General features: G+C 38.5%; 3 protein-coding genes across 6 annotated transcripts; 2 read left to right on the top strand and 1 right to left on the bottom strand.

The window, feature by feature from the left end:
• Positions 1-1,930: 1,930 nt before the first annotated feature.
• LOC106328213 (protein BTR1) lies at positions 1,931-5,083 on the top strand. 2 transcript variants are annotated; one of them, XM_013766611.1, is made up of 8 exons: positions 1,931-2,176; positions 2,283-2,354; positions 2,903-3,141; positions 3,228-3,334; positions 3,731-3,924; positions 4,303-4,367; positions 4,531-4,688; positions 4,780-5,083. In XM_013766611.1, exons 2-8 carry the CDS (start codon positions 2,288-2,290, stop codon positions 4,874-4,876), a joined length of 927 nt encoding a protein of 308 aa, XP_013622065.1. In that variant the 5' UTR covers positions 1,931-2,176; positions 2,283-2,287; the 3' UTR covers positions 4,877-5,083. The 2 variants fall into 2 exon arrangements, with proteins under 2 accessions (XP_013622065.1, XP_013622064.1); XM_013766610.1 differs by having other exon boundaries at positions 4,240-4,367.
• Positions 5,084-5,485: 402 nt separating this feature from the next.
• LOC106335046 (acyl-CoA-binding domain-containing protein 4) lies at positions 5,486-8,438 on the top strand. 2 transcript variants are annotated; one of them, XM_013773466.1, is made up of 14 exons: positions 5,486-5,591; positions 5,773-5,886; positions 5,960-6,037; positions 6,113-6,217; positions 6,299-6,365; positions 6,470-6,531; positions 6,615-6,754; positions 6,838-6,964; positions 7,039-7,153; positions 7,251-7,339; positions 7,417-7,500; positions 7,586-7,912; positions 7,994-8,053; positions 8,166-8,438. In XM_013773466.1, the coding sequence occupies exons 2-14, from the start codon at positions 5,776-5,778 to the stop codon at positions 8,310-8,312; spliced, it is 1,512 nt and encodes a 503-aa protein (XP_013628920.1). In that variant the 5' UTR covers positions 5,486-5,591; positions 5,773-5,775; the 3' UTR covers positions 8,313-8,438. The 2 variants fall into 2 exon arrangements, with proteins under 2 accessions (XP_013628920.1, XP_013628919.1); XM_013773465.1 differs by having other exon boundaries at positions 5,490-5,591; positions 5,728-5,886.
• Positions 8,439-8,532: 94 nt separating this feature from the next.
• Positions 8,533-11,147, bottom strand: LOC106335045 (NAC domain-containing protein 78-like). 2 transcript variants are annotated; one of them, XM_013773463.1, is made up of 6 exons: positions 10,795-11,147; positions 10,438-10,715; positions 10,166-10,357; positions 9,362-9,907; positions 9,168-9,288; positions 8,533-9,082 (listed from the first exon to the last, which is right to left on the bottom strand). In XM_013773463.1, exons 1-6 carry the CDS (start codon positions 10,958-10,960, stop codon positions 8,712-8,714), a joined length of 1,674 nt encoding a protein of 557 aa, XP_013628917.1. In that variant the 5' UTR covers positions 10,961-11,147; the 3' UTR covers positions 8,533-8,711. The 2 variants fall into 2 exon arrangements, with proteins under 2 accessions (XP_013628917.1, XP_013628918.1); XM_013773464.1 differs by having other exon boundaries at positions 9,168-9,285; positions 10,795-11,142.
• Positions 11,148-11,796: the final 649 nt, after the last annotated feature.

Here is an 11,796-nt window from a genome sequence, read left to right as displayed (position 1 = left end):
AAAATCGCGTTTTCCCGCCGAAACAGCAAAATCAAGTTTTTCGCCGAAACCGGCAAATCAAGTTTTCTCGCCGAAACCGCAAAATCGAGTTTTCCCGCAAAAAACCGGCAATCGAGTTTTCCCCTCAAAACCGCATAATCGAGTTTTTCCGCCAAAACCGCAAAATCGAGTTTTCCCGCCAAAACTACAAAATCGCGTTTTCCCGCCGAAACAGCAAAAACGAGTTTTTCCCCAAACCGGCAAATCGGGTTTTCCCGCCGAAACCGCAAATCGCGTTTTTTCGCCAAAACTGTAAAATCGCATTTTCCCGCCGAAACCGCAAAATCGAGTTTTTCTGCCAAAACCGCAAAAATGAGTTTTCCCGCCGAAACCGGCAAATCAGGTTTTCCCACCGAAACCGCAAAATCGATTTTTTCCACCGAAACCGCAAAATCGAGTTTTTCCGCCAAAACTAAAACCGCAAAAATGAGTTTTCCCTCCAAAACCGGCAAATCGAGTTTTCCCGCCAAAACCGTGAAATTGAGTTTTACGGGTTTTCCAGAAAAAAATTAACTTTACGTTTTCACGGAAAAATTCGATTTTGAGGTTTTGGCGAAAAACTCGATTTTGATTTTTTGGCGGGAAAACTCGATTTCGAAGTTTTGACGAAAAACTCGATTTTGCGTTTTTGGAAGGAAAACTCGATTTTGTTGTTTTAGTTGAAAACTCGATTTTGCGGTTTCGACGGAAAATTTCGTTGTTTAGTTTTTGGCGAAAAAACTTGAATTTAAGTTTGTTTTGGTGAAAAATATTATTAAATATTGTATAATAGTTATGTGAATCAAAATAAAAACGTTAGAATTTAAACCCTGGTCTTATTAGGATCAACCCTGTTTAAACCCTGTTTAAAAAATAAGGGTTAGGATTACAAATGGGTTTGCATGGTTAGGACTAACTCTGTTAGGTTAACCATGTTAGGTTAAGTCCATGTTAGGTTAAGTCCATATTAGTCTTCTTCGACGAGAGTGATTAGGAGGTAGTCGCTTAGCTCAACGCCATAGCTGAGAAAAACGACTGCGTTTTGGGGATGCGATGTGTTTTAACGACTAACGGCTTCTCAGGTTTAGCCTGCTCGAGTTGTCGCACTACAGTTAAAATACGCCGAGTGTTGTAAGTAGGCCCAATAACAGCCCGCTAAATAAATATCTAACCGCATGGATCTAATTGAAATTATATAACGAGAAGTAGTTGTCTAATTAAAAAAATTAAAGTATAATGCAACTTGATTTGGTTGGTCTTCTCCAAATTTTTAATTTGTCATACCAAGAAAAACTATGACTAATATATTAAAATTTTCACTAATTAATCTGCATAGCATTGTCATGAGGCAAATACTGGTTGCCACTTCCCATTATTGTCGAGCTGAATACTTAAATCACATTATAACTAATACTATTGACATTCATTAATTGACGAATCCAAATAATAGACATGCATTACCATTAATGGTATCTAATCTAAGTATTTATTATCTTCTTTGTCAACTCTGATGTGTTGTATAGTTTGAAAATCTAATAATGTGTAATCACTAACTTCTTTTTTTTTTTCAAATGTGTAACTAACAAACTATGAAAAATTCAAAGTTCAAAGAAAAACATTTAATGGATGCAAAAAAAATAAATCAATGTATTAATAATTGACTTTTTTGAATAAATTAATAATTGATTTTGAAAAGATAACATCACCTAATTGCTATTTATTTCATAATTTAATGTTATAAATATGTTAAACTCTCATAGTTATTTCAAATATTTTTAATAATGGATTTTGAAAAGATAAAATCACCTAATCTAAAATGTAGAATCACTAACTTATTTGTCATCGTAATTTAATGAAAGTTGAGTTGATTTAATAATTTTAGATCTTTTAACTATAAAATAAGATGAAAAAAGGAAAATAACAATAGAATAAGCAAGTGGATAGAAAAAGATAATCAAAATACACAAAGAGCCAAACCTTCAATTCACTTGGCAAATCGCTCGGCGACAAAGACGACGAATCCAGCAAGGATCTAGAAACGGCATATCGAAGAGTAACTCTCTCCCTCAGATTCAGAAAAACCACAGGCTCGAGAAAGTGTCGGCGACGCAAGGAAGGAAGGAAGGAAGGAGGAGATTCGAATTGTGCGAGAACAGAGGTAACTCTTTGAATTTTCTTCTCCCAATCTCAGAGTCTTATCTCCTTCGTTGTATTGGTAATGTCGATTGATTCGATTCGATTCGATTCTTATTTATCTTCTGCAGCGGCAATGGAGTCCACCGAGTCATATGCCCCTGAAGAGCTCACCGACCGATCCCCTGAACCTTCCGAAGATGGTACTATTTTCCGATCCGATCTGCTCTTTTTGAACAAAGATAATGCATTTCCACATTCTAGATTTGGCATTGAAGAAAATCTTGTAACTTGTTTAGAATGCTAAATAATTATACTTAGGGAAATAACCAAACAATTATGTGATTTGAGTTAGATCAAATTCATCTTCATATACTCCATCCGTTTCATATTAAGTGTCGTTGTTCTGAAATTTTTTAGTTACAAAATAAGTGTTGTTTTCGACATTCATGCAAAATTTATAAATTTTATTTAACAATTTATTTTTCTATTGGTTCAAGTATAGTTAGGTGTATAGGTAATTGTGTTTTTATATAGGAAATATACAAAATTAATTGTTTCCTTAGGTTGTGTGCTTAAAATCAATCAGAGGGAGTAGTATTTAATCGAGGTTGTATGTTTTTTTAGCAAAGATTGTTTTTTTTCTGCCTTTTTCGAATTTCAATTCAGCGTTTAGCTCAACTACTGATGAGGATTCTATGCTCTCTCTCTCTCTCTCTTTGACTTTATAATGGCTTTCTCTCTCTTGCAGACTCTGCTGAGAAGCCAACGCACATTCGGTTTCTTGTATCCAATGCGGCTGCTGGTTCTGTCATTGGGAAAGGAGGCTCCACCATCACCGAGTTTCAGGCTAAGTCCGGGGCCCGGATCCAGCTCTCGCGTAACCAAGAGTTTTTCCCTGGGACGACTGATAGGATTATTATGATATCGGGATCCATTAAAGAAGTTGTCAATGGACTTGAGCTTATCCTTGATAAATTGCACAGCGAGGTAATATCACAACTGCTTTTAACTAATGTATACATATTAAGTTGTTACGAGAGCAGTTTTTTGATTTTTTATGTTTGTTTGTTTAGCTTCATGCTGAAGAAGGTAGTGATGTTGAGCCTAGGAGAAGACTAAGACTCGTGGTTCCTAACAGTTCTTGTGGAGGCATTATTGGAAAAGGAGGGGCCACCATCAAGTAAGTTATTGTTTTGAAATTTTTCGCAGAAGATTGTATGAGCTTGTCAGAGCCACCATTTCTTATAGCACATCAAAATCACCAACTTACATCTGTAATGTATCTGGTCATGTTCTTGCATTTCTTCCATGCTCATTTTCTCGGATTCATATTAAGAGAGGAATTTATTTTCCCTGAATGCATACATAAACAAGTCAAGATCCTATAACAGGTGCAAATAGGTTTCTGGATAGTAGAGATGGCTCAGTTTGAAGTATTAGTGTTAGTTAGGGATGTCTAGTTTCTCTTAAATTTTTTTAGAATATGTTGTTGCATTTTTTGTTTTGTTTTGTTTTGTTTTGACTTCAGTAATACTGCTGTTACCAGCCGTTAAAAGATTTATTTCTATTGACACAGGTCATTTACTGAGGAATCTAAAGCTGGTATTAAGATATCCCCTCTGGATAATACCTTCTATGGGTTGAGTGATAGGCTAGTGACGTTATCTGGAACCTTTGAGGAGCAGATGCGGGCAATTGATTTGATTTTGGCTAAGCTTACCGAGGACGATCATTACTCCCAGAATGTACATTCCCCATATTCATATGCAGGTATATCAACTCAGTATTAGCTTAGTTAGGTGTCTGTTTTCCTCATTGATGTTTCTTCTGTTATCCTGTTCTGCATGTCTGGGATTGCATAGCATTTGTTCATTTTTCGAAAGCAATAAAGTATATGGTTAGATCACTTCTGGACTATTCTTTGGGTCTACACTATGTACATTGTCAAATGTCAGCTAGGTAGTATTGGGTTTAAGTATCTTTCGTCTCACATTGAATTTCTTTCTTACTTTGGGGAATGTGTGTGATGCTTGTCAGTTGTTAAGCTTATTTCGCTTGTAAGTTCCTTTTAAATCGGCATTTTAGGTCTTTCCCACTCTGGTTTTCATGGTCATCCATATGCGTATGTGCTTCCTTCTGTTGCAACAGCGGGATACAATTCAGCTAACTACGCACACAACGGTTCTGGAGGCAGGTATCAAAACCACCAAAAGGTTAGTCTCTTTGCATCATATTCCACCCTATTTATGAATATATATTGAAGTGTGGTGTATAATTTTGCATAATATATGTTCCACCCTGTTCATGTAAATGCACTCAGAGATGATTTCGCTCGTTTGATCATTTCTTAAGCTTTGTTTTTGGTATACATTCCAGGAAGAGGCTGGTAGCACGGTGACAATTGGTGTGTCGGATGAGCATATAGGATTGGTCCTTGGCCGTGGAGGAAGAAACATCATGGAAATCACTCAGATGACCGGTGCTCGTATAAAAATATCAGACCGAGGCGATTTCATGTCTGGAACCACTGACAGGTAAAAGCTAACCTTATTGGGAGGGCTATAACCGAACATTGTGTTAAATACTTCTAATGTCTAAACTTTTGAAATGGCAAAAAATGGACAGGAAAGTGACGATCACAGGATCACAGAGAGCAATTCAACAAGCTGAGACGATGATAAAACAGAAAGTTGATTCAGCCTCTGAGAGAGAGACCGAATAAAGAAGTCTCCATCTTGGTTCCTCATCTTTGGTCATTTTGTTGAGGCTTAAGCTTTGAGATGGGGATCACAAATCATCTTGGAGTGAGGCAGAGAGTTCTCTCTAGGAGCTTTGTTTCTTCTTGTTCATGTCTTTGACATAATACAATGTGTTTTTTTTTTCTCTTGGGAGAGAAGCAGGTTTGGATTTAGAAGTACTATTTTCACTTTGTTTTGTTTAATAACTTTATTTCAGTTTTGTTGCCCTTTTTGTAATTTTATATTTTTTATATTTTTAAGACAAATTTTTTTTTAAAAAATACAATTAATGTTCTTAAACTTCACAATTTTTCATTAATAGTTAATAAAAATTGCATTAAAAATATATAATATATATTTTTTAAAAACAATTTTTCATATATTTTTATTATTTAGGCTCATTATCCGGAACTTTTAATATTTCCCAAATTTCACCTATCTTCTCATATCTATACAAAACCACCCACCTAATTGACAAGTAAGCTTTTGATATTTTCCGAATCACCCCGTACTTCTTGAATTTAATTATTACTGAAAGTACCAGGAACTTTCTAAATTTACGTAAATGCCCACAAATTATCATATACATGGAGACGATTCAATCTCACTCCCACATTCCTTTCACCTTCTCCGGCTCCGATACCACTCGCTCTCTCCGGCGGCTCTAACTATCGCCGCCATCTCGATTACTATCTTCATGTTCGTCTACCTCCTTCCCTTTATTTTATCCGTTCTCTCTTAATTAATGTTCAGATCTCATTGTGATCGCATTGTTCCCCCTAGTCTCTGTATCTCGTATGAATTTTCTTAATTCGATATCAATTTGTTAAATCAGATGAGATCGAAGCTCATCTCGTAACTTGTTCTACAAAATTGGCAGACGATGGAAGAGATCAGGAAAGAGATAGACGTCGGTGATTGGCATTCGAATCTCCCCCACGATGAGTGGACGCAGCTCACTGTTCCTGGCTCACGAGCATCAGCTCGGTACAAGGTGGATTCGTTTTGATTTGATTGGAGAGATTTATACTTATCTGATTGAATCGTTTTCTTTATGGAAAATGCAGCATGCGGCGGTGGTTGTTGACGAGAAGCTCTACATTGTCGGTGGAAGCCGTAACGGCCGTTACTTATCTGATGTCCAGGTTAGTTTAATTCTCTGTTTACTTTATCTATTTAATGGATCTGTGTTTGATTTGCTGAACTCATCAACTTGTCAGGTGTTTGATCTTAGAAGTTTGACTTGGGATAGTCTGAAACTTAAAACTGAAGACGGTGTTGGTAGCTTAGGGGAGGCTTTTCCTGCTATTTCAGATCACCGTATGGTAAAGTTTTTTTTACTTGCACAAGAGTTTTTGCAATCATATACTTGAAATGTTCAAAAAAATTGTGAAAAATCTTGGCAGATTAAGTGGGGACACAAGCTTCTTCTGATCGGTGGGTACTCCAAGAATCAATCAGATAACATGTCAGGTTAGCCAATATCTAGATGTTGTTCTGTGAGATGCAAGAGAAAAATAATCATGTGGATGCTCTGTTTCAGATGCTTATAAAGTGTGTTTGATTCTTCCTTACAGTGCGGCTCATTGATTTGGAAACACATCTGTGTGGAGTCGTTGAGGCCTCGGGGAATGTTCCGGTAGGGAAACTGTTAATCTGAATTGGTCCGTACACATTTTTATGTTTCGGCTAGTTATACTCTTTTTTGTTTTTGTTTTATAGGTATCACGCGGTGGACATTCCATTACGCTGGTAGGTTCCCGAGTTTTTGTTTTTGGTGGGGAAGATAAGAAAAGGAGGCTCCTGAATGATCTGCATGTTCTTGATCTCGAGACAATGACTTGGGATGTGGTTGAGACATCGTAAGTTTTATTCAACTAAATTTATTGTTTATGTTTTACTGCAGGTCTTACATCTCAAGTGTGTATTTTTCTTGTTTGAGTAGGCAGACACGCCCAGTTCCCAGATTTGACCACACAGCTGCTACACACTCCAATCGTTACCTCTTGATTTTTGGTGGTTGTTCTCATTCTATCTTCTTCAATGATCTTCATATCCTCGACTTGCAAACCGTAAGCACATTTTTTCTGGAATTTTATTTATCATTTTCATCATGATTCTGATAATTATCTTGCATACATCGCAGATGGAGTGGTCACAGCCTCATGTTCAGGGAGATGATGTAACTCCTCGGGCAGGACACGCAGGAATAACCATTGACGAAAACTGGTATATTGTTGGGGGCGGTGATAACAGTACCGGTAAATGCAATCTCTGGTTCTATAATTACGTATCCGCTTGCTTAACAGGCTTTTGCATGCATCTCTCCTCTGTGACTCTTTCCTTTCGTGCGTGCAGGTTGTTTAGAGACCCTTGTTCTAAATATGTCGAAGCTGGTTTGGTCTACATCAACACATGTAGGAGCAAGGCATCCACTTGCTAGTGAGGTTGATCAACTAATCCTAAATTCAATTTCTTTCATGTCTGAGTTTTCTTATGTATTGATGTATTATTCAAACTGCAGGGCCTTAGTGTGTGCTCAGCATCAGTATTTGGGGAGAACATCTTAGTAGCTTTTGGCGGCTATAACGGAAAGTATAACAATGATGTAAGCCCATAGACAGCTTACGCAAATCATGCCTTAGTGATACGTCTTATCCATTATATTCGACTCTCGTCTTCTTTTCACACAGATATTCGTCATGAGACTAAAGCCCGGAGAATCATCCTCGCATCCCAAAATCTTCAAGTCACCAGCAGCCGCTGCAGCTGCGGCCTCTGTCACTGCTGCTTATGCCATAGCCAAGTCAGATAGTTCAGATTTTCCTCCACCACCTGCAAACCCAACTCTCAACGGAACAGGAAACAGCTTCTCTGGGAGTAATATCAGAAACACAATCGATTCCATTAAAGAAGAAAAAAGAACTCTGGAGTCATCTGTTGCAGAAACCCAAGTAGAAAACTCGAAGCTCAGGGAAAAGATAGATGAAGTTAATAGCACCCACGCTGAACTATCTCAAGTTCGTACCTCTCAACACTGTCAAGTGAAATGTTACTTCCCCCTTTTGTGTTAGATTCACAATCTTTTCACATTATTGCAGGAACTCCAATCTGTACAAGGTCAACTTATCTCAGAGCGGTCAAGATGCTTTAAACTCGAGGTATACAAAAGCCTCCTTCTACATTCACAGTCTGCTTTAAGTTTGCCCGGTTGTGTCGTTTTTCCAAAATCTCCAACTCATTGGCGATTCTCTCTCTTATGGAATGTCTTAGGCACAAATAGCAGAACTGCAGAAAGCATTGGAGTCAGGACAATCCATTGAAGCTGAAGTTGAGATGCTTAGAAAACAGAAGTTAGCATCGGATGAAAGAGAAGACGGGACCGTGAAAAAGCAAGGCTGGGGCTGGGGTACTAGGTAGAGATCCCAAACAATACATACATTTGAAGATGCTCAACGTTCGAATCCAACATTGGTTTATAATACTACTTTTGAGTGTGATACATAAGTTATTTTTTTCTATCTATTACAAAAGATTCAGAATCAATTTGTTTGTTATGAATGTGTTTGTTATTTCAAGCTCATCTTAAATAAAGAACTACATTTTGCTGATAATTCCAGTTTGAAGCGTTTAAAGCCAATGGTTCCAACTTAATCAATTGATAATTATGTTCTTATTTCTGGAAGTTAAACCAGAAACTGTAAAGAGAGTTCAAACTACACAAAATCCTTACACGAAAGATAAAATATTGGGGGCAGCAAAGCATTGCCAAAGTAAAGCCTATATATAGTTGGGAGAGGTACAACTTTTTGATGTTAATCACCGAGCAGAGACCATGGTTCCTATCTTGAAGCTAACGGAGAGCAGGAGAGCCCATAAGCAGATGAAGATCAACATAGCTCTTCTCGCTGGAACTCCTCCCGTCTTGTTTACAGAGGAACTCATCCCATCATCCCGTTGGACCAAGCCGAAAGAAAGGACTACGTTAAGGTTACTGTTCTTGTCATATGACCAGCCCATATCCGCTGCTAGATTCATGTTTGATATTCTGATTATACCTGCAGTAACATGAACCGAACCTGAAGATTGCCCTGCGTGTAGCCGGCCGTCCTTTGTTTGGAACTGGGAAGCAAATGAAGATGTCGCTCCACACATCTGGCTCGCCTTCTTGAGGAAAGGGTACTTTGAAGCTGCATGATTTAGTTTCAGAAGAGTTAGAATCGGTCATCAAATAATTTGTTTAACTTGGAATGTATGAACATATCTGAGCGTTACCTGAGTCGAAGTCTGTGACATCTGCATCTTGCTTTGAGGAAGATCCTTCGCCACTTTCATCTTTCTCCACCGCCTCCTTGCCTTCAGCGACATTCTTCTCCAAGTCTTCAGAGGAAGGCTGCTGGTGCAAAAGTAAGTTAGAAAGGACTTAAAACATATAGAAAAACTAAGCAAGTCGAAAGCAAGACTCTTACCATCTGGTCACTGCCTTCTTGGTCAGGAAGAGCATCTTCAGATCCCAACAATTGAGAAACATCGAGAGTCAAATTCTGAGCGTCCTCATCGTCAAAGAATTCGAGATAATCTTCAAAGTCAAAATCATCTGGTAGCGCATTGCCGAGATCATTCCCTTCCAGGTACAGACCATCACTGAGTGGAAGGTTGTTGCTAGGATCGATGAATGACTCGTCAGGCATATAGTTGGTATCAATCGGAATGTCACTGTAGCAATTCTCGGCCGCAAATACATTATCGTTGGATGTTTGCAGATTCACCACGTTCTCATCATTCTGTTCATTGGGAAACAGAGAACAGGGCTGAATGCTACCGTCCCGGATGATAGGCTTCTGATCCTCCTCAAACGTTTCAATTGGCTGTTCAAAGCAACCACCAGAGTCAATTTGTTGAATGTAATTTCCAGAGTCTGAGTAGTTTCCGGACTCAACGTTATTGCTTGATTCTCCATGGTAATAATTAGGCTCAACAGGAATGGCATCATAGACCACAAGATTCTCAGGCTTCTGCAAAAGAAAATCAAATACAAACGTTCAAACAAAAGAAATGCCATGAATGTAGAAATGTATGTTATCATCATCAATATGCCAAAACCTAAGCTAACTAACATATATCCCTAATCTAAAATCTAGACAGGTATCATGTTCCATATCTGTAACCACATCACTTATAACACTTTCAGTATATGCTATCCCCATCACTAAACACAATTACAATATACATTAATCATAAAGAAAGCTAAAGCTACTACTTAACACACAAACCTCGTCAAACTCGTCAATGTCGAGATATACATCATAATCAACACCCAACCCTTCACTAAGAGCCTCTTGTTCAGGCACAAAAGTCATTTTATCCTCTTCCCACTCCTCCTCAAGATAAGGAGCACCGTACTGCTCCCCATTCTTAGGCCCCGTACCGCTCTTCTGGAATATCCTACACAGCACATACGCATCCTACACAACACACTCAACAAAGTCAATAACTCAATCCATAAAACTTTCCACATCACAAGAAAAAAAAAAGGTATCTTTACTTGTGGGGCACCAGTTCTCTTCAACTCCTCATCAGTAAGACGATACTCATGCATAACCCAATTAGTCCTCTCACCACGAGGAGCTCTCCCCTTGTGATAAACAAGCGTCTTCTTCATCCCCACGGCTCTCGAACCATTACGAATCTCCCGGTCCTTCCCCGTCGTCTTCCAGTAGCCTTTCTCCGTGGCGCGATTCGTTTTCGATCCATTATTGTACTTCTTATCCAGCATACTAAAGAAGTACCACTCCAAGTCTCTGCTTTTCAGCTTCGACTTTTCTACAAAACACAATCGACTCAAAACCTAATTCAAGATTATTATCACAATTGAAGCTTAAACCAAATTCGATTATCTAACCTGGTAGATCCCAAGGCTCGGATTTGTACACATCGGTGACGGAGATGGCGTCGAGCTTGAAGGGCTTGTTGCAGACCTTGCGCTTCAGGTAGTAGCGAACGAGCTCCTCGTCCGTCGGGTGGAAACGAAACCCGGGAGCGAGCGACGTGGCTGAGCCGCGACCCATCGATCGGCGAGCAAGAACAAGCTCAAATCTTCCCGAATTTTTAGGGTTTTTGCCTGATTCGAGGTGAAATTAACAGATTAGGAAAATTAGGGTTTTGAATTGGGGGAAAATTGGGGGAAGACGACGTTATGAAGCAACCGCGGAGACTAAAGGGAAGAAGCACGAGGGCGAGGTTGGAGAGATGTTTATAGTGACGGTGCGTTGATATTTTGATTCGCGACGGTGTTCTAGTTAGGTGACACGTCAACACGTTTCTTAATTTTTGTGATTCTAGAAGATTCCGTCGTGTTGTATATATAGGTCGTTGGGACGCTAATCTGTTTTTTCACGCTATTTATGATTGTAAACCGGGTCCAGAGAGCAGTCAAACGGGTCATCTTTTTCAGCAACTTAGGTCTAATTGAATCAGTATATATTATGGGCCAGAGCATAAAAGCAGACAGGCCCATAGCTTTCTGGCATCAATGGTGGTAATAGTTAGGGCCGTTCAATACGGCAAAACCGAACCGTACCGTACCGAACCGAACCGAAATAGATAATATGGTTTGGATTTGGTTAATACCATACAAACCGAATGGATATGATTTTTAAAAAACCGTAGGATTTGGATATGGTTCGGTATATAACCGATAAAACCGAATAAGCCGAATAAAACCGATCAAAAAATAGAAACACGTAAATATGTATATATTTTATAACGACGTATGAAAATCGTAAGTTAATTTTTTTGCTAATAACTATTACCATATTTTTTACAGTAATAAAAAAGTCTTGATTTGTAAAACCTTGAACTATAATTAAATAATAATTCATCGCAAACATGCTTCTTATTTTCT

The sequence above is a fragment of the Brassica oleracea genome, chromosome C3, assembly GCF_000695525.1.
Source record: "Brassica oleracea var. oleracea cultivar TO1000 chromosome C3, BOL, whole genome shotgun sequence".
In the NCBI taxonomy this organism is placed as follows: domain Eukaryota; kingdom Viridiplantae; phylum Streptophyta; class Magnoliopsida; order Brassicales; family Brassicaceae; genus Brassica; species Brassica oleracea.
The sequence above is the reverse complement of the archived record's forward strand: the minus strand, read 5'-3'. Positions and strand labels throughout refer to the sequence as shown.